The sequence below is a fragment of the Pogoniulus pusillus genome, chromosome 10, assembly GCF_015220805.1.
Source record: "Pogoniulus pusillus isolate bPogPus1 chromosome 10, bPogPus1.pri, whole genome shotgun sequence".
NCBI lineage: Eukaryota > Metazoa > Chordata > Aves > Piciformes > Lybiidae > Pogoniulus > Pogoniulus pusillus.
The window spans coordinates 14,845,436-14,867,644 of NC_087273.1; the positions used below are offsets into that span (position 1 = coordinate 14,845,436).

The 22,209-nt window shown below is 43.7% G+C and overlaps 2 protein-coding genes across 10 annotated transcripts in view; one reads left to right on the forward strand and one right to left on the reverse strand.

Annotated features, from left to right (window-relative positions):
• LARP1B (La ribonucleoprotein 1B) overlaps positions 1 to 3,060 on the forward strand; it is a 32,804-nt gene extending 29,744 nt beyond the window's left edge. For 3 of the 9 annotated variants that reach the window (XM_064149976.1, XM_064149977.1, XM_064149981.1), the window contains one exon: positions 492 to 3,060. In XM_064149976.1, coding sequence (XP_064006046.1) covers positions 492 to 725 — 234 coding nt within the window. In that variant the 3' untranslated portion in view covers positions 726 to 3,060. The remainder of the gene's footprint in view (positions 1 to 491) is intronic. The other 6 variants (XR_010303742.1, XR_010303741.1, XR_010303740.1 and 3 more) reach the window with 6 other exon arrangements.
• A 4,309-nt stretch (positions 3,061 to 7,369) lies between these two features.
• On the reverse strand, positions 7,370 to 20,249 carry PGRMC2 (progesterone receptor membrane component 2). The gene is made up of 3 exons (XM_064149982.1): positions 19,843 to 20,249; positions 9,877 to 10,032; positions 7,370 to 9,146 (listed from the first exon to the last, which is right to left on the reverse strand). The coding sequence occupies exons 1-3, from the start codon at positions 20,210 to 20,212 to the stop codon at positions 9,049 to 9,051; spliced, it is 624 nt and encodes a 207-aa protein (XP_064006052.1). The 5' UTR covers positions 20,213 to 20,249; the 3' UTR covers positions 7,370 to 9,048.
• Between the last annotated feature and the right edge of the window lie 1,960 nt (positions 20,250 to 22,209).

Consider the following 22,209-nt stretch of genomic DNA (forward strand, 5'->3'; position numbering starts at 1 on the left):
TGACTCCACCACCTCCTTGGGCAGCCCATTCCAATACCTGAAAACTCGTTCTGTGAAAACAAACCCACAGCTTCTAATACCTAGTCTAAACTTATCCAGCTGTAGCTTTTAGAATTCATTTTGGGATGCTGAACTCAAGCTGTGATTCTGGAGCACAGTTCTGCTGGGCTCTCGCATCACTGAGTTATGGTGCACCATGTTAGCACTATCCTCCAAAATCCTGCTTTTTCTAGGAGCTGTTGCAAACGTTTGGGCAACAGGAATTCAAAAGACTGCTGGAAGTCCTTAATGCATCATGAAATGGCACTTAGAGCTGAGCAACCAGGAAAGCTTCAGAGTATCACCAGGGAGTTGTGAGAAACTAAGAATACTAGGCCTAACTGAGGGCCTAGTTGTGGAACACACTTGTGTGTGATCCTTTGAGGATGGAAAAAGGCACGCAGCTGGCCTGACAGAAAAAGATCTAACAGGTTGCCAATGTTTATTTTCAGCCTCCCATTAGTGAAGAATCTGGCAGAAAGAGACTGGTTGCCACAGCAGGCGAGGATTTGGGTCATCGCAGACACCAGTTGAATTCTTCTAAACCACTTCTTGCTACTAGACCCATGGCTGCCTGTCAACCCCAGGCACTGGGAAATGCTGGCAGTGGGAATACTGTGCAAGCATCCACAGGCCACTGCAGTGCTGCCAGGAAGTCTATAGAAAGTGATTTACCAGAAAAATAGGCTTCAGAAGAGCTTGTGCCCTTGAAGATCAACTCTTGCAGCTCTTTTGTGATACGGAAAACTTCAAGGCAAGCGGATTTAGTACATGATTAAAAGTGTATGGGAGGACAAAAGATTGGATGGTCTTTTTCACAGGATGTAGTTCCAAAACACACACCCTAGGAGAGTTGCTCTTGGTTTTTGGGATCATCGAAAGGATCCTAGGGAAGATTCTTTGGCTTCAGTATTGCTTTCCTCAAGCTTCTGTTTACAAAGAACTGCATTCCTTGCATATGCAAAAAGTACTTTGGGGGATGCCTTACATTTCAGCTGGTATTTCTTAAGAAAAAGGTATGATATTCCATGGTAATTACTGTGCTTTCTCTGCCCAGGTTTGCCCATTATTTGTATTTTACCAAAGCAAAGAAGTTTATGTTATATAGTGGATTTTAAATGTAAAGGAAGGATCCATATGGTTGCTTTGCTTTTGAATCGTAACTATTCAGATGTATGGGATTGTGCAAAAGCACACTCGGGAATGTGCAGCTGTAGATGAAACTGCAGTGCTGCATTCTATTTAAAAATATAATTTCTCTATTTTTCAGGGTCTCCATAGTTAGTATTTTATTAAGTACAGAGTCTGAGTGGACATAACTGGGATAGTTTTGCAGATGCTTCAGTACTGATACTTAATAACTCCAGCGATGGGAAAATGCAAAGAAAAATGGATATGTTGATTTCCAGTGTCTTAAATTACCACCATTTGTGCAGGTTGTTTAAAATAAGGAACTATTAAAATTATTCTTAGCTTGGGGGGTGTCTTCATGATCACTGGAGGATTCAAATGAAGCAGTCAAACAGGAGAGGCTTAACTTTTTACAATTAATTATTTTTCTCGGTATTTCAGGTAATAAAAATGAGTTTGGAGGGAGACAAAGTATTCCCTGTAAATTTTTATCTTTTTTTTCCTCCTTTATTTTGCAATATCTGAATGAAGTTCTGCTTAATTTGTGCTAGCTAAGCCTGAGTAATTTCAAACAGGTCTAAATACAATTTCACTAAATGTTAAGTTATTCAAATACAAATCTGTTTCTGTAGCTGGAACATGAGGATATTTATATCCTGCAATTTCTTATTAACTTCATTGCTTTGCTTTTAAAGACTCCAGAAAAACCCAGTAGGTAATTTTATCTCTTCCAAGGGTAGATTAGAAGAATTTCAGCTCTTGGTTACTTAACTGCAGAAAAGACTTCAGTTAACTTTTTGAGTTTAAAAGTGACATCTAGCACAAATGCCTTAATCCATGAAGGTGTCCTAACTGCACAGCCACCTATGGGGTTTTAAACTCATATCAGATCTCTGAGGTTCTAACAGCTCCATTAATTTTTCAGCCATTGGCTCTTGAATGAGTCAGACAAGCAGTGAACGTTAGCAGTGTAAAGCAGACTGTTAGTGGTGGCCTTCCCAACGGTGAATACAATTTCAATGCAAAGTGGAGCATTTTTACAAGTGGCCTGTTTTAAATGAGGTTAAATAAACATGTACCAATGTGTTAAGTCATGTCCTATCAATATGCTGAAAGTGACACATCTCAATCCTGTGTTTGATCCATGCCTTTTTGCTATCCAAGAAAACGATGCGAATGTAAATTTGGATTGAAATTGTATATACAAGTAATAGATTTAAGATATTTCACTTTTTCATTGCGGAATGTGCAGATGGAGCTTTTAGTGTGTGTAATTTTGTCATATCTTGAAAATTTTATAAAAACAACAATAACAAAAACCAAGTGGTGTATATCAACTCTTTTGTTTTCCCCAAAGTATGAAGAAAAAACAACAAGTATGAAGAAAAACAAGAGTGTAAGGCTGTAAATTTGCATGTGGATTTCAGTGGCCTCTGCTGCACTACAGTGTTGAGGAAATCCAGCCCACTAAAGGCTCAAGTGGTTCTGAAAATGTGAGCTCATTTTCAAGGTCAATGTAATTTTTGTTCAGTGCTGGGTTTTTTTGTGTTATTTTTTTTTCATATAACTGGATATTTGTTGAAGAAAAGTATCACAGATGAAGGATGAATATACCTGAAAGCAGAGTGAATACTTGACCTGAACTCTATTCTGTGGGACTCTCTAGGGCTAGTTGCTTAAGCAGTACCCCTTTACTTAGGTGTACAAACTCTCCCAAAGCCTGTACACATCTCTGGCTGCTTTTCAGGAATGCCTCCTTTCACTTGCCACAGCCTTGTGTCTGTCTCCTTACAGGTACATGGAAAAAGTCACAACTTGCATTATTGCTGTGTGCAGAGTGAGCTGAGACCACCGAATTTTAGAATAAACCCCAAAGACTTTGCTGGCTAAGCAGCTTGTTTCTCTGTATGGTTCCAAGTGGTTAACCACCTTTCAGTAAGTGGCATTCCAGTTGCAGAGTTTTGTATTTGTCTTTGAACACGCATTTGTACACATCAGTACCCTTTCCAATGTCTTTTTGGCCCATGTCTGTCTTAGAGTGTTTGTATTCTAAGAATAGTGTGTTGCTAGCCTAGCAAGGGTCTTTCCTTGTCTGAAAATTTTATTTGTGTTTTTTTTTCCTGTGGAGAACCAACTGTCCAAGTATTCAAAAAACCTATCCTGCTTAACCTCAGTAAGTTTCTCTTTTAGTCATGCTCAAATACTGGATTGTAAAAGCTTTTTAAAAAGGAAGAGAGGACTCAAGCTGGCTCCTGTTACTGATGGAGACCAGATCATGTTCCTCTGTAATGAGCAGCAGTAGCCTGTCTGCATGACTGATCCTCCTGGAGTTCAGCAAGGATTTGAATTTCTGTGGGAGACCACTCATTAGAATGAGCAGCAACCAGCTACTATTCATGGCAGCCTCTACCCTGCAGGCTTTGCTTCAGCACTGCTGCAGTATGGAGGTGACAAGCTACACTGCTACATGGCTCCAGTGGAGGAGGAGAGAGAGTAAGTGTTAGCTGCTGTCCTTTTACTGACAGATCCCACAGCTATGCTAGGCTGTGTTGGTAATTTCAAAAGCTTTCTTTTCTGCCCTTTAGCTTTGTAACCAAAACATGGACAATTAGATTTGTTCATGAATTTTGCAATAACCAGTGCTAGATGAAACCTCTCTGAGACACATGGAAGGTGCTGCCATCTGGTACAGGGGAAATACAAACCCACAGAAATGCTCCAAGATTGTGACTAATGATTAATTTTGCATAATCTGTATTAATTTTGATACCCAGGTGAAGATTGTTAATAACTGTGAAAACTGTTTATTAACATTAAATCTCACCAGAAAACTTACTCAAAAGGTTCAAAATGCAGAGTTTGAAAATTTATACACACAGGGAACAGGCAAAACTAGAGCACTTACTTCTTAAAGTGGCAAAGGCAAACATTATACTGCAAGAGAAGATTCTTCCAGTTAACTATACCCTTGCAGTTAATTATACAGCTTATCCATTAGATGGACAGAGGAAGCCCCTTTCTGCTTATGGCAGAAGGCAATTAGTGAAGTACAAGAGGCTTTAAGTATTTACTCACAAAATAGTATCAGGCAGGACCCAAAGCACATGGAGGGATTGCTGTCAGTGGTCTCAAAGCCGGTAGAGGCTTTGGAGTTTTCCCAGGCTCTTTACTCAGGAAGCTGGCAGTCTGTAGCATAGGCTCTGACCTGGTTCCTCTTGATTCAGCAGAAGCCTTGCAGATGGGCAGGCAGGATGCAATGCAGTGCACAGTCTTGGCACAGTGTCACGGTGGCTGTGCAGGCATTTAGAGCCTGTTCCTGGTAAACTCGAGGCAGTGGAGTTCTGAGCAGTTCAGGATGAAGTGAGGCAGCAGTGTACACCATGCTACCTGTTCATCCCTTTTTATCAATACGTCCCAAGGCTAGTGGGCCTTTGGACATAGATTAGCCAATCAGAATGGCACTTTTCCAAGCTTGACCATATTAGGTGAAGCCTGGGCTTTTGTTTTCCTTTCCTGCAGTTGCTTCCCCCAGCACAGGAGGAGGGGGAGCAGGGAAACATGTCTGGACAAGCCCAAGTCCTTAACCTCAGTGGCCCCAGGTTCTTTGTCCTCTTTCCCATGGCTGCTTCTCCCCATAGCAGAAGCGGGGAGAGCAGAAAACTATGCCTGGGCAAGCCCAGGACATGGATATGCCCATTTTTGGCCTAGCAGGCCTACCACAACAAAGATAAAGGAGAAGGAGCACTTCAGCTTGCTTTAGGCTTTTGTTGAACAATCTACACTTGTGCTAGCTTTGATCCACATCTTCTATCTAAAGCAAGTTTAAAATCTCATCTGTAAATGTTCACCTTCAACCATCAATTAGAAGCCAGCAGCAGAATTTGCCAGTAACACTCAAACTTACTTAAATATAGGAGCCAAATAAACCTTCAAGGCCAGAGTTACATTATTACTCGTTAAGCAGAGAAGGAGTAAGTAGTTGAATGTACAGCTGCAATTGCATCATTCCATTCATGCCTGAAAGAGCAGTCAGCTGACAGCCATGACAAGGTTTCACCCCAAAGCCTGCAACACTAAAATGGGAGAGGACCAGGACTGCAAAAAGACTGGGAGGCCATAAATGCTCTCTGAGCCCCACAAATGAACTTCAGCAGTGCTGTGGTGCTGGGTACTAGCTGAGTTCGTGAAAAAACACACTTCTTTGTCCTAAGAAAGCAGAGCCAGAAGACCACTGTATTTGACGTGCAAGGTACTCCTCACTATTTTGTGCTATTCTACACAACAGTGCATTTATTTCCTGGAGGAAATAAAAGCCCACCAGCTTTTCATGGTAGAGAATACAATTACCAAATACTCAAACTGAGCACAAGGTTTAACTGTTCCTTGACCTGTCCAAAGGAGATAGTTTAGTCAAATGATTTTGCAGAATAGCAAGAAAGTTGGAAAATAGCTTAAGCCTATGATTCTTCAAGTGAAACAAGATCAGAAGCAGAAGTGCCAGACTGCTTTGACATGCTGTGTCTGACTGAAGGATAGAAAATGAAGACCTTCGACAAGGAAAAGTAGGGTCTAACTCAGTAAAAACATACAAGTTACAAGCAAGTGGAATGGTAATTCTGGAGCCCTCAGTGGAAAAACAATATTCAGCTCAAGTCACAATAAGCTATGTTTTGAATTTTCTTTCTCTTTAAAATCAAGGTTTACAAGTAATTTCCTTCCATAGTAAAACTTGTTGGGGATGTGGTGCACAAATAAGTGTCAAAACAACTACTCAGGAATTTAACACTAAGTGCCTCTAGGCAAACAAGTCCTATATTTAACTGGGGGAGTATTTTGTTTCTACAGATAATAAGAAAAGCAACATAAGGGACATGAAGGGAGCCTAAACAAGCTGTAACATGATGTCAAAATCAACTTGCCTGTCAGTTTGGTTAATAATGAATTTTGACCAAGTGATTGACACAAACTTGACAAAGATGAATGCCTCCAAAATTTTCATTAATTGCATGGAAGTTTTGATGGCTCTGTCAGGCTCAATTATTCTTTGTGTCAACGTTTTTATAACAATGGAAGACGCAGTGTGCTCTAAAGCACTTCTTTTTTCAGGTTGTCAGCTTAAAACTACTAATGATAAAATGGTAGGATGGATGGATCCAGTGAGCATCAAAATACAGCATTAAGTCTAAGCACCATGCTGCTACTCTGGAGTGCCTGTTTTGTGTTCTTCACAGTTGCCATTAAGTGGCTTCAAAGCAAAACTTGACCTTCACCCATTGTGCTCTTCAGCCAACCCTAGATCATAAATATTTGAGTGTTGTTCTTTGAAGACAATTCAACACTGGAATTTTCTGTAACTCCACTGTGATTAAGCAGTGCTGTGTTTCTTGCAGCAAGGGAAAGCAACTCCTGGGTTTGAAAGTCATGGCCAATGCATAACTACCTTTCTTTTTTCCCACTGAATTTCCTGCCTAAAGCTGATTCAAGCGTGGCCTAACACTAAGGCTATGGCTTTGCCAGGTGCTGCACCAGTGGTAGCAGAGTAACTCCCAAGTGTTAGGAATTAGCCGTGGCTTTGTGCAGTAGGAGCTGTAATGTGTGTTGTACAGCTACTGAAAAAAAATCACCTGGTTATCCCGTGGTGTAGCTAAGCCACCTTTTTCTGCTCCATATCTGTACGTGTCTGGGCGCCAGGATGCGGTGCAACAGCTGGTACAAAAGTGAAAGGCTGTAAAGGAAGTGTGGTGTAAAAAAAGATCCCTAGTGAAGCATCCAGATAGAGAACAAGTGCTGAAGGACTCTTGGCTGGTGTCCTCTTCAAGAAAGCTTTTGTTTATCCCTTAGTAGCTTCCATGGTTGCATCTCAGACCTATTTTTGTGATTGGTTACAGTAGCATGCCCAGCATTTCAGCAGCGCTAGATGATGAGCAGACCCTTACAATGCTAACCTCCGACTTCAGCGCTTGACACTGCACCACAGCTCAGCAAATGTGACCAGTGCAGAAACATGCTGGATGAGCCAGCAGCTGAATGGCCGTCAGGCTGACAGGATTGTTCGGCCTGTATGAGAACCTGCAAGGGTCACCTCAGTCCTGCAGAGAAGTGGCTCCAGTTCCCTTACTTTTTGTAAGTCAGCTATTCCCAGCACGAACATTCAAGGAAGAGTTCAACCTGCCTTCTAAGACACGTGAGTTACACAGGATTCAGTAGAGGGAGGATTTCTGTTTATTTGTTTCACTTGCATCAATATAAATCTCTTTCAGTCAGACTAGTAAAAAGGAAGTCGTCTCTGGAATTTCACAGTTTACAGTTCCATAGGATGTAGCTATATAAATCTGCTACTGCAGACCTGTCACAGGTGAAATCTGCGAACAGAGGTACAAATGTAAGCTGTAAAGCTGCAAGTCATGAATTTAATAGTGTCACCACTACAGAGTTGAGAGTTCTACAGTCTGTTGAGTGATACCACGTGGAGATCCACAGTGCTCTCCTAACAGTGCCACAAGACATACATTGCAGGATTTCCTGAAGGGCTGCTGCTTTATTTACATCACTTTTCTCCCCACCGTAAATGCACTGGCACAGCTTACCTCAGTAAGTCCTGAAGGTTCTTCAAAAGCTGGGACTTCAGAGGAGAAGTAGCACCGTGAAGAGAAGGGCAAGGTGTTAATAGGGGTGGATGCTTCATATCCCAGCTTTCTGCTGCTGCTGTGGTGTTCCATCCTATTCCAGCTGTGCTTCCCAGCTTCTACATACAGTCTGACAGCAGGAATGGTATTGTACATGCTTTATTAAAATGGTAACTCATATTTACAGTGGCTGCAGAAACGATCCCTCCCCAGTCTTGCACTCAGACAAACGCACACACAGACACACACACTCGCCCCTTCGCTCTACAAGGGGGTGAAGGCTGTGCTCCCTAAAGTTAGGCAGCTTCTGGAAGAGAAGGAAGGGTGACTTTTTGTGTGTGTTTGTAATTACTTAAAAAGAAGCACAGGAGTATGCGTTTGGCCATCACGATGCTAACTGAAGTATATGTAGTATTAACATATGGCAGTAACACTGAGTATTCCTCTTTTACGTTCTATACACAGAATGACATCAAGGCTTTCCAGTCAGCAGAACATTCTAACTTCAGTCTCAATGCTGCTTGTAGTGACTATGAAACCAGAATTTGGGGGCTGTCCCTTAAAACAATTCAAGTCTATGTAAGCGAAATAAGGCACAATTAATATTTGACTGGATTTAAAGGATGGGAAAAGCGTGGAGAGGCAGGCTTCAGATAACAGTTGTTGCAGAGAAAGAGTTTTACCCAATCCTTCAGAGAAAGGATGAATTTTACCTCCGTCCTAATCTACATGGACTTCTCGTAGAGAACTGAAGTATTCTGCCAGGGCTACTAACGCCCACACACAAAACAGAATTGGAAATTCACATTTTAACACCAGTCTCAGTAGTCTAACCCACTGGTACCGATGTAGACATCTTTCTTTAATGATGAAGGAGGAGACACACACGAAACAAAATTCAAACCTTCCCGCTGAGCTTGAAGACTCACATCTTTTAGAGAGCTTGTACTATAGACTGTTTGAAGGCTTCAGCTTGCTGATAAAAAGGAATAGCATTTTTGCCTTTAAATCCTGGCCCCTCTTCGCTAACAAAGCCTAACCAGACATTACAAATAAACTGCAACAAAAGGTTGGGCAGCACAAATAATGTTTAGTATTCAAATCTTCCTTTGTGAGTATATTATTTTCCTTGTACAAAACTGTTGAATGTTTTTCGCAGTAGATGAACTGTACCCAAAGATGCAGGACATTCTGTGATGGGGAATAAGAGGTTGCAGTTCCGAAGGCCCCTGACTTTGGTTGTTTACAAAGTTCATTCCTGTTTAGTGTGATCCTTGGTATCTTCCTCATCTGTGTATTCTGACGGCTCTTCCCCTGGTTTTAGGAGTCTACCTACGTAGTCATATTTATCTGAAAAAGATTTATGATTCCATTACAATCAAATAGAGCTGCATTTGCTAGTTAGCCTGCACTGCTGCAAAGCTATTTTTCCTCCTGCACACTAAGGTCCTAAATCCAAATCACTGTTAACTGATGGCAGTTAGCAGCAAGCTCAGCCTCCTAAATCTTGATGCTCTCTACTTTCTCTACTCCAAGCACTTGGTTTCAATTCTCCTACAGGTAATCAGGCAAGCTTTATCACACAATGTGTGAAAACACTGCTATTAAAACCAGCGTGAATTCCCTGGGCCTGTTCTGATTTCAGTTAATGTGAAAAATGACCCCCACCTCCCCCAGGGCATACTTCCAAGAAATTACTTCACGTCAAACTTGTTCAACCCCTTATGCCAAAACAACTCTTAGTCCTAATCATCATTCTGTATCATCCAAAGCCGACAAGCTGGCAAGCAAGAATTCCATCAGCTAAGCTACAGTGAGGTGCAACAGTGAAATTCTGCACTAAGAGCTGAGAACAGCTTTCTTTTATAAAAATAAAAGGCTGAAAAAGTTACAGTAAACCAGAGTGGAAACTTCTCTATGAGAGAAAAAAGGCCTGAATCCACTGGTTTTTACTTAAAATTACACTGTGTTACTAGTGTTACTGCAAACATCTCTTTAAAAGCTGCCCCAAGCCCAAATCAGTCATCTTTATTAATACATTTTCTCAAGCTAAAGATGTGCTTCTGCTTTGAGAATTTACCTTTAAATTGCATTTCCCACTCTCTTACACTTTCCATCTGTACAGCATTTAAGTCCGATAGGTCATCATATTCATCTCTGAGTGCATCTTTATCTAGACAGAAAGTTGCTAGTCCCCTGGAGGCATCTCTGCCAGCAAATATTCCATATGGACCCTCTGAAAACAAGAAGAGAAAATTGATACCTTCAAGCCTCTGTTTAGAGTGACCAGTCTTAGTTCTTTAGAAGTCTGCCAAAGCCATACATTTAACTTCTGCAGTGATGGAAACAGCAGCAGTTTCAAGGCTGTGGCTGTTGGACATTGCAATTCAAGCTTAAGTAGCACTAGGAGGTAAAGTCTGCTGAGAGAAGCAGAACCAGAAAAATAGCTTTGAAGGGATATCTGGAAAAATCCCTGCCATTTGATGCAAGCCAGTTGATGAAAACTCCAAAGGCTCTGGAGGCTGGAATTCAAAAGAAATGCACTTCTATTAAGCACAACAGAATATTTACAAGTCAGGCATGGATAGAAGCAAGCTGTATAGACATCTTCATTAGAAATCCACTGAAATTTATCAACAAATAGAACATAAGAAGGCTAATTAATAATTACACTTCACTTCTAGAACCACCACAATGTTCCACATACTTGACAGTCCTTCCTTGGACACACTTCTTACTTGTAGAAATAACCTCATTATTTTGGGCAGCCATACTCATATGCTGTACTCCTCCAAACTGCACAAATCTTCAGGTTAAGAGTGTAAAGGAACTACTTTGTGCTTCTTGACTGATACAAAATGGCATAAATATGCAATGACTGTCAAATAAATATTATTGTCAAGAGAACTCTTACGATTTGCAAACCAGCAGCTTTCAGGATGAGATTAGCAGCTGGCTTGCTCAACTTTTAATTCATCTAAAGAACTCAAGCATATTATTACCCTAGATTTTCTTAACCTGAAAACAAATAATTAATCTCAATTGAAAACATAAAACACAACACACTTTAAAATTTTCTGCACTAACTGCAACAACTAAGCAACAAGGAACTGCCCGAGGCATTTTACAGAGTGGTCACTACTAGAACATAAACAGGCCAGAACCCTTCTCTGGCTTACCTCTTGGAAGACGACAGTGGCTGTCAGCCTGAAGAAAGGGCAGCACCCATGGGCAAGAATGAACACAACCAAGTGGCAAAACACTGTCCTTCACCCCCTCTATTGCCTGCTGCAGCATCTCAGACCTCTTCTGCATCAGGACGAGCCACAGGAAATCATTCACAGAGGCTGGTTTCCTCCCAGGCCACTTGCTCCAGCCACCACACCTATGTGCTCCTGCTCTTGCTGGGCATTGACTTCAGAGTTGAGACAGAGAAAGAGCTCCTGAGGCAAGGAACCTGAGTACTGTATGGATTAGAAGAAACTGTGTCCTCCCCAGAACTGGTGGTGTCTCTCCACCCCAGAATGCTTGGCATTGTAAGTGGCTTGCAGTCAAACCCCCGCACAAGAGACTGTCTTGTGTGTCAAAGACAATTCCCTTGTCTCTCTGGAAATAAACCCATTTAAAAGCAAAACTCACAAGTACACATCCAAGAAGGAACTGTCAGATGGAAGCTTGCATTGTACACATCTGGCTGCCAACAGCCAAAATTACTGACAGCCTCTCTGTGCTTGTCTTTTCAGATACTTAGCTTCAGAAATGGCATGCACAAACAACTCTGGGAGCAGGGACTACATTTACGCTACTCCAGAGAAATGAAGTTGAGAGTTTTGTGAACTCTGTCTTTCCTACTTGCATCCTGAATTGGTTATTTATTTGAAAAGCAGGATCCAGAGACTGAAATCAGTCCTATACAGAGATATTTCATCTACCCATTTTAAACTCTCAGTCATCTCCTACAGAACAGAGTGAGAGGTAGTCACAGCCATCATGTGCAACGTAAGGTAGAGCTTCTGCAAACACAAAGTATTGCTTCACTCCAAAAGCTGTCCTTCAAGTGATCTAGTGTTTGGTATTCTGAATGAAGAACACAGGAGCTCTAACCAGCTCTTCAAAAAAACTACACACAATCAGTAAATCCTTAAGAGTAATTATAAATTGCTATTTAACCTCCCTACCAACAGTATTTGGGTTGCCAGTTCTTCCTTGCTCTGCAGTGTTTAAAATAAATATCCCATAAGCCCTGCTAGCTATGTGCATAACATGGTCTCAATATTCTGCCTAACTAGAGCTAGAGGAGCACAGTGCTCCTCTTCTCTTCCACCCTGCATTTATGGACTTCTGCAGCACCTGCTGATGTGCCTCCTCCTGGTTCATCACCTTGACTCCAGCTAAAAAGAGAGTTACATTATATTTATCAGTATGGAGCCCCAAACATCTCAGTAACGCAGCTGAAAGGATGAATACTTTTAGAACATGTCAGCTTGCATTAGGATTGATGGATGCAAAATTTCTGCAAATGTATTGTATTATCAGGGGCTTCCCTGAAACACAATTTAAATGTTAATGTTCCAGCTTGTTTACTACAGGAGTATTCACAAACAAACCATCAAGTAATGTCCAAGCACTCAACAGAATGCTAACTAGCAAAATGCAGCCTTTGGGCTTCATAGACAGAATCTCAAATTCCAGCTCTTCGAGTGTCAGTTAGAAACGTGCCCCATTCTTTAATCCTTCACTGAAAGGCAAATATTGAAGTATGATTATTTAAGGGAAAGTGCCAGCCTGGCTTTACCTTAGTTGCTAAAGCAGAAGTTCAGAGATCCCAGCATAAGCAACCTACTTCAAAATGTACTTTTGCACAGAGGTTAAGTACAGTATTTTCTACTAATACAGAACACATGGGTCCTGGGTTATGGTCTAAGCCCCTGTCCACTACACATTAGTGCAACACTCTGAAAGCGGCATTTTGCCTATCAGCTTTCATTGCATCCAGCAATGATGCAGGTGCCAGCACAGAGAGCCCTGGGGAGATCAGATGCTTCAAGAACTGATTCTGAGGTTAATGCAATCCTAGACATACTCCCAGAGTTCTTGCATGACCAGCTGCAGTTCACCCTGCAAGCCCTAACCACCGTCCTCCTTTCCTTTTGTCTTCCCACCCATTTAGAGTGGCTCCTGTTCCAAATAATTGATTGCACCAGGACAGGATAGGCATGCTGAAGTCACTGCAAAACCAGATGCAGTCAGCATTGATATGTGTACCACCCTCATTTTTTTTTAGACCCTATCACAAAATTTTGGTGATTTTCTTTTGCTATACCCCCAAATTAGCTACCTACAAGTCAAACATTTCTTAAAATAATTTCTCCTCCCACTCCATTGTCATCTGGCAGTCACAAAAGGGAAGTCAGGAAAGCGCCAAAACCCATGAAAACATGCCTGCCATATGTTACTTGGTTGCACCTAGCTACCAGCCTTACAAGAAGGAAAACTCTGTACCTTGAAGAAAGCTTTTATTCCCATCATTGCTTTCACATGAAGTCACTTTGGTTCACAGCCTTTGCTTATTTTAGTGCTGAGACCAGTTATCAAGACTACATATTTGCCTACATATCTCCCCACCTATACCACCACATTTATGCACTGCCTTTTCCCCCTGTATAAAGTCCTCTACCTTTCAGCTCTACCTTGTGTAGAAGTGCACCTGTCTCTAAGCTACAACATGTGTGCATTCTTGCTACCTACCACCTGCAGAGCCTTGTTTTCATTCAGAATCCAGTTACAAATCTGGCCTGACAAATTGGACACCCTGACATTCATCTCTTTTCACAAACAAACTGGGCAGCTTGCGAACTGGCAAATTTAAAGTCTCTACAGCCAGTAAAAATAGCTTTTCCAACTCCTGCACTCATGATTTCTGCATCTTCTAGCCCTGCTTTGATTCTCAAATGAAGATTTCTCTCTGCAGATATCCTAAAACAACAGCAGGCTAGGAAAAAGAAATTTAACATTACGGCACTCTATTTAAAACTTTGACATACAAAGCTGTCCAAGCTGAAGTTTTGATTTGGAAGCCCTGCTTCTAGCCACTTGCACCAAATCAGACTGAACTGCGCCTTGAAAAAGCATGTTTCAACTTTCAACCAGTTTGGCCAATAGTTCCCCCTGCAAAACCAGTGCCATTGTTCAGTGTTTGAGTAGATAGTCTTGGCTTACCAAAGAGGCTATGTGACCACTTCAGTTCTATAGCAGCACTGCAGAAATCCCAGACTATTGCTCCAAGACTAGTAACAATGGTGAACACTGCACACTGAACTTTGGAGTGCTCCATCTGTCAGCACAAGGACTGCATCACAGTGGACTTTATATCTAATGAACTGATTTGTAATCTAATAATCACATTCATTCTCACAAGGCCCATACAAGTTCTCTGAAGGGGCCATGTAGGTTAACAAGGTTCATTTTTAAATGATCTTTGGTTTCCTCAAGTATACAAAAAGCACTTTAAAGCAATCACCAAGTATGCAAAGCATACCAGATGTTCTTTGCATCTGTGAGCTCTGAAATAAAACCCAATTTTGTCTGAAGTTTAGAGACTCACAGGTATTTCTTAAACAACAGAGAAGAATAAAAATTAATCTCTCCTTTTAAGTTAAAGGCACAGAAGGAGACAGGCCACAAAATTATTGACAGCTGCACTATTCTACCACTTTGTCTACCTTTTCCACTGAAAATCAAAGCAAAATTTTCCATCTGAATCCTGATATGTTTGTTCAGTGTTGCATCTTTTATGAGGGAATGAAAAAAGCTACAAATTAGACAAAGCCATTTTGTCATGCAGCTTGAAAGCAGAAGCTTTCTAATAACATCACTGAGAATTCAAGGTGACATAGTTTTAACTTTACTGCTCCAAATTTACACCAAAAGGAAGATGTGGGTCAATTTTAAGTTACAATTTCATGGAAAGTAAGTGTCCTTAGAAGAGTGATCCACAAAGTGCATGTGCTTAGAAAGAGGAGTCTAAACCTGAAAGAGAGGGGCCTCGCTCTTTTGCTTGCTTCTTTTTTTAACTCTGAAAAGAAGTGCAAGATCAGTGACCCAAATTTCAACTAAAGGGGCATGCAACAACCACTGCCAGGAGGGACTGCAGTTTAGCAGCCAGGAGATTCCTGGAGGACAACTCCATACTTGCAAAGGGCCCAGATTCCACACCTTGCTTTAGTAAGAAAAGCTCTGTCTGCTTTTTATTTAATAGTCGAGCAAACAATGCTAGCCAGGATGGCTGATTAAACGAGAGCGAACTACACTGCTATGCACTGAATCATCTCTGTACAATTAACAATGATGCCACCATCACATCCTGAGATATCTTGCTTTGAGCATAGCTGCTTGATCAGGCCCTTCAAACCTCAAGTGACTGGAACCTGAATGCTTTACATCAGAACTACAGATTTATACAGGCCTTCTATCAAACACATAGTTGCTCAAGTTTAAGAGTTATATTCAGATTATTAGGGGGGGGGGGGGAGGGAAGCACAAAGAGAGCTAAAAGACACAGAAAGCAGAAGCAGAGGAGAAAGTGATGCATCTTCCTGCACAAAACCACTTAACTCATCCCTGCTCATGGACTAAGGGCTTACAACAATCCCCTCGACCTAATGGGAAGAGCACTACTCCCTTTAATCAGGGAGTATGGAAACGATCCTCCCCCAGTCTTCTGTATATTGGGAATGTATATGCATCCCCAATACACAGGAATGCATCTTTTTAGTTTTACTACTCCTAGCAGGAATTTAGCTTTGTTATCCAGAAACTTTGTTTCTTTGAAAGGCTAAGTCGCAGGCTGAGAGACATCTCCAGCAGACAGACACCAGGGAGCTGACAAACCTCAGGAACACAGAGAGACACACACCTTACAGGAAGCATTTTTCTCCCATCTTGCCCTCTGTACTTATCTGTAAACCCTTAGCTTGCTGTGTTCTTAGAATAAAGCCACCTTTATCACAGTTCTCCAGACACAACGTACCATGTCCCTCCTGTCACATTTCACTCCAACCATACCCTTTTAAAGGATGGACTGAAAAGCATCACTGCCATTTTTTCGAGAGGCACATGGAAGATTACTGCCCTCAGTTCCAGAGGAAGTCTCACAGCATCAGGTGATGGGAAAGGTTTGACAACCGTTTACTACGGAATTTTTCAAAGCATTTAACCACAGAAATCACAGGTCTTAACTGGATTAGCAACATGAAACAAAAATATTTTTTCCCTCATGAAGAATGAAATACGATAGATTTTTTTGTGGAAAGAATGACTACTATTTATTCCTCGTGACAAATGGGAAAGCAGACGTCTTTGTGAGGCTTTGAAAGACAAAAGTGAGATGAGAAATGAGCTGACAGTGACAGGGTACTGCTGCAAAGGAAAATCAGGAAATTGGTTTTTCTTTTTTAATCCCAAAACATTAAGAACCAAGAAGTGACGTGAACAGTTGTGTACGCTGGGCTGCATATAACCTTGCTTTGTCATGCTCAAAGACATGTATTTTTCATTAACTGCACAACATGTAAGTTAATCAAAACCTGTTTATAGAATTATCTTGGCATGCCAATGTAAATGCTAAATATTAAGATTTGCTAACATTACTTTAACTCTTACTATGCCCTGCTACTGACTAATACACTACTAAGAGTCTCGATACAGACAAACATGAAATTAAATGTTGTGATAAATGAAAGGGTAAAAACTGTCTGTCATTATAAGGCTATAAAGCCAACACAGCACTCACTGAAAGTATCCACCATCAGATCCTGTCATTGAGATATGACTACAGCTGGGGAAATCACCCCAAAACATCTCTGAAATTCTGGTTACATGGTATTTTTAACAGTGAGCCACTAATTGTTTACTTTATTCCTTTTGGAGACTGTGGGTGATAAAGTAAAAGGCAATTAATTAATCGTCAAGCAAAGCATTCTAGGACACTTACTCATCAGGGCACAAACAGAGGTGGTACTTAACGCAACTGAAAGCTACAGGGTATACCTGCAGGACAAGGCACTATCCCAGGAAGCAGCACTCTGGAGAAGACCTTAGTAAGTAAAGCTTTATATTAAGAGTTTAGTATAAGTGAAGCCATTTTTGGAGGCACAGGCATTAAATGTGATAAAAGCTGCTCTTAGCTAAAATGCATTAGACACTCCAGACTAACAGGAAAAGTGATAGAAACTGTGAAAGGTTTAAACAAGACAACATGAGAAGAAAAAAAATATTGAAAACATTTCTATTAAATATTTAAGAAACTGCAGGTTTCAATCAGGCTGCTTGATAGGATGACTTCATCAGCCTATCAGTTTTTTAAAATACCTTAACTGTCTTTAAAAGGCTCTTCAGTGAAACAGACTAATGTACAACAGAATTCAATGCACAGAAACGTGAACAGGAGAACCTCTAACATCAGAAGGCTGGTGGGAATTATAATGGACAAAAATATGAATAGATTACAATTCTGTTAATTTTCATCCTTCTGCTGTAAACAGAAAAATAAGGAACACCTTTGCATCCAAACTACACTGAAGGGAAAAAAAAGAACACGACTTCATTTCAAGACATCAGAAGTCTTCTGAGACAGCCACGTTATTCAGTGTTAATCCAGTGAAGACTTACTTAAGATGTGATAGTGAGTCCTCAGACCATGCTTTCTGCTGACTTCAAAGCTGAAATGCTATTTCACATCAGTATCTCAACAAAGTACAAAAGGCTCACACTGTGGCTCTGCAGTGTCAGCAAACCCTGTGCCCTCAACTGTTTCTTCTGTTAAACAAAATTTGGCCACAGTATGCTTTGCACTTTTGCTGCACTCTAGCTATGAGACATAAAATTACCAAGAGAACTGCTGTGGACATCTGCTTACTCTGCCTGAAGTCTTTCTGAAAAAGTCTCAACTAGCTGTGGAAGACTTTTGCGTTTAAAGTTCTTGTAGATCTCCTAAGGCTTGCAAACCTTCTAGCTTTTTTTTCTTTTCAGCCACCAAAGTTAAAACCAAACGTTCCCTGGTGCGAATCCATACAGGGAAGCAATGTTAACATGATTAAAAAATCAACATGCTTGGCACAAAACACACAGCTGATGATGCGTAGGTTGAGCATCACCATCCTAATATGCATGGTCCCAAGTAACAGAGATCTGATAGACAAAGATGATGTCAGTGCTGTTACAAAAAGACAGTCTCTCACTACAAGGAAAAGAGCCTTTGTCCCTCTCCATGAAAAGCTGGAAGCACTGCTTTAGGGGAACCAGCTGCTGCCAGTTATCAAAAAAGCAGACTGATGTCCTAGAACATAAAGCTTTGGCTTCCTCACAATAATAGACCCCCAGAGATTGACAATATGAACCAAAGATATCACAGAATCACAGAATAGCTTGGGCTGGAAGGGACCTTAAAGGTCACCTAATCCAACCCCCTGCAGTGAGCAGGGACGTCTACAGTGGAGAGTCTTAAAATTTCACTTATGTTTGATATAGAAAAGAGTTAAAAGTGAATGTCTAGATTATGGTTCAGCATTATTTCAGGGAGTAACTGATGATGCAATCTGTCACTTTATGGATGTTTTATGTAGTATATTATTACCTGCATTTTCTATCAGCACACAGGTCTCAGTTTAAAAAACCCTGAAGTGAAAGAGACAAAAGAACTAGCCTCATTAAGTGTCATGAAAGCTGCAGCACGCCACGCTCTGTTTTCTCAGCATTCCTGATCAATAAGCAAAACAGGGTAGCTTAGATTCCAACATTGTTTTTTACACTACCTAATCTCAAAATTATTTTCATAGACTCATGGCAGTTTAAATTTCTGCAACTAGTAGCAGACACGTTCTCACAAACTGTGAGGGTAACAAGTTACAAAACACGAGCCCAGTCCAACTGTACAACTGCTTGTCCCTACCCTGGTATTTTTCTCTTTGTAAGCTAAGACTGTAAAAAGTAACAATAATTACTTGAACCGTTTCCTGACGGTGAAAAAAAGTACCCTATCACTCCCCCACCCCTCATACACAAATACTTGCCATACCTACTATGAAAACTTCTGCATCATTTGATTAGATCAAGTTTTCCAAACCACCATTGTTTAAAGAAGAAAATAACCAGCAGTCATAACCCTCATTTCCTTTGGCATCAGATGTGAACACAGTGCTCACTACTAAGTTTATCCACCTCATTATTACGAACACTGTTTATTATGAAGAAAATACACTACAGTTTCACAATCTACAGTGTGAATATAGAAACATAACGTGGCCTTTGAAGTATTTTTTTCTAAACCTTTGAAGTACACCTATCTGCTCCAAAGAGCTGCATTATTTAAGAGATTAGGTCGATTTCTGTGCTCTTCTCAATAGTAGCAACAGATCGGTCCCCAAGCTATCCCTGCTTGTCTCTATCCTGATTAAAAATCGTTCTCGTCATGGCATTTGGACCTAAATAAGTAACTAGCTGTAATTTTTTCTTTCATTGCTCAGATGCACTTGGGAAACCTACTAGAAAAGAAGAAGAAAGAATTACACATGAGACATCCAGATCTAGACACCTGGAAAAATGGATGCGTGAGGGATGTCTGTGTAGAATTAAGACCCGTTTTGCATCAACTGGTCAAAACTACCGTTAGACCCCTAACAGGCGTCCCTAGTAAGGGCCGTTTCCCACCTGACACGAGTACCGCGGGCAGTCGCCGCCCCCATCACGGCTGCGAAGAGCAAGCACGGGGCTGTCGGCTCGAGATACATGCGGAGGCCCCCTGAAAGGCAGCGAGGCCTCCTCGAAACCCACCGCCCCCCAGGTGAGGTGGGGCCCAGACACCGTCAGCACGGAGCCCCCGGCGGTGGGGCACGCCCGCCGCGGCAGCTTCCCTGCCGTCTGCCCCGGGAGCGCCCCCGCCTCCCGCCAGCGCCGCCCGAAAAGCGGAGGGTAGCCGAGGGGCGGTGCAGAGCCCCTCGCCCGGCACGGCGGCTTCTGCCGAGGGACCCCTCCCGCCCCGGCGTCTCACCGGGCCCGTAGAACTTGCTGCCTTTGGTCACGTCGAAGACTTTGCCGTTGACAGCCAGGAGGATGCGAGGGTTGCGGGCCCCGTCGAACTCGCGCAGCTGCTCCAGTGAGAAATCTCGCCGCTTCATCCGCGGCAGAGCGGCGGCCTGGCTCTGCCGAGCCTCGCCCCCCGGCCCGCTCCGCGTCCCCCAGAGCAGGTACAGCCGGTAGGCCGCCAGCAGCGCCAGCGCCAGCAGCCCCACGTTCAGCAGAATCTCACCGCCCACCACCGCCGCTGCCGTACCGGCCGGCGGCTCCCCCGCGCCCCCGCTCCCTAGGCCGCCGTCGCTGCTCCCTTCAGTCCTTAGTCTGCCATCCCCATCGTCCGCCATCACTGCCAGGCCAGCGCCCGCCCGCCCCGCGGCTCCGCCCCGCTCGCGCCCGCAGAGACGCCAGGAGGCGGTGGCGGCCGCCGCGCCGCGCCCCCGCCACCGCCCGCGGCTCTCCGCTTCCCATTGGCTCCCGGCCGCGGCGGCACCGCCCCTGGCAGGCTGGCGCCCAGCCGGCGAACGGGGCACGGGCACGCCCCGCCCGCCCAACGGCCCCGCCTCTCGCGAGAGGCGCCGCTGCTCCGAGTGCGCCTGCGCCGCTCCCGGGCGCGCTCCCGGCGCGGCCAGGTGGCGGTGGCGGTGGCTGGGGCTGGGGAGCAGGCGGGAGCGCAGCCTTCGTCCTGCTCTCGTCACCGCCGCTCCGGCCCGCTCGTGCCGCGCTCTGGGGCGCGTCCCCACCGCCGCTCCCTCGGCCTCCCCTCCCTCGGCCGCCCCTCTGCTGTCGCTCTGCAGGAGAGAGAGGGTGACGGCGCCTGCCGCAGCCAGCGCGCAGAGCGCGGCCCGGAGGCGGGGCGGTGCGGGGGCATTCGGCGCGGCGCGACTGGACGCGCCGGGCATGCGGAGCTGGGCTGCAGCACGCCCCGCCTGCCGCCGCCGCTGGCTAAAGGGTCGAAGGCCGGCGGTTTTGGCCACCGTGTTGTAGCCACGTTGTTCTGCCCGCATTCGGCGGTTGCTGAGTAAGCGACACGTCTGCAGAGCCTGGGTCTTGCTGCCCGCTTGAGTGAAGGCAGGCGTGCCCCTGAGGTGACGAAGCGACCAGGCTTGGAGGGAAACCTCTGGAGGTAGCTGAAGGGACCGTTTGGTGCACCTCAGTGCTTAGGGTAAATAAAGCCTTCCATTTCTGGCTGTGAGAAAACAGGATGATTATTAGCAGGAGGCTGATCCTCTGGAATTACTCCTTGTGCTGTGAGATACTGCAGTGACAGCATTTAGATGGCTTTAAGTATAGCTTGTTAAGTACAGGCCGTGCCAGGGAGCGAGTCTGTTTAGTTCTGTAAGAAAAGATTTAAAGCTTTTATTATTTTCAGGGAAAGAGTGGGTTCAAATGTATCATCTCAGAACATCATCTGCAGGGAAGACAAAGACCTGGCCAGAATTTAGCCTGTTTGTGCTCTCTGTCTTGTGGATGTGTTCCAAGCAGAACTAACGGAGGAGCTGCTGTACAAATGTGTCACTTGGCCTCGAGGTTGTGAGCCAGGGGCAGCCACTCTCCCTGCGGTTGGATGTGATACAAGGAGTACTTTGGACCTGGGAACCGTGGGTACTCCACGTCAGTGGTGCTGAAGCATCACTGCTTGGGAACGTCAGCTTTTGGAATAATTCACAGTTACGTCTCTCAGCTGCAAAAGTTGGAGAACTGAAATCACAAAGGCTGGTAGAAAGGGCAAGAAACTTAATTAAGTGGAAAAGGAAAATAACGATACTTAATATTTACATAGAGTGCTGTGTTTGTGGGGAGGCCTGTGGATGTGGTCTATCTGGACTTCAGCAAGGCCTTTGACACTGTCCCCCACAGCAAACTGCTGGCTAAGCTGTCAGCCCATGGCTTGGATGGCAACACTCTGTGCTGGGTTAGGAACTGGCTGGAGGGCCAGACCCAGAGAGTGGTGGTGAATGGTGCCACATCCAGCTGGCGGCTGTCACTAGTGGTGTCCCTCAGGGATCTGTGCTGGGCCCCATCCTCTTTAACATCTTCATAGATGATCTGGATGAGGGCATCGAGTCAGTCATCAGCAAGTTTGCAGATGACACCAAGCTGGGGGCAGATGTGGCTGGGTTGGAGGGCAGAAGGGCTCTGCAGCAGGACCTTGACTGCCTGGACAGATGGGCAGAGTCCAATGGGATGGCATTCAATAGCTCCAAGTGCAGGGTGCTGCACTTTGGCCACAACAACCCCATGCAGAGATACAGGCTGGGGTCAGAGTGGCTGGAGAGCAGCCAGACAGAGAGGGGTCTGGGGGTACTGATTGATACCCGCCTGAACATGAGCCAGCAGTGTG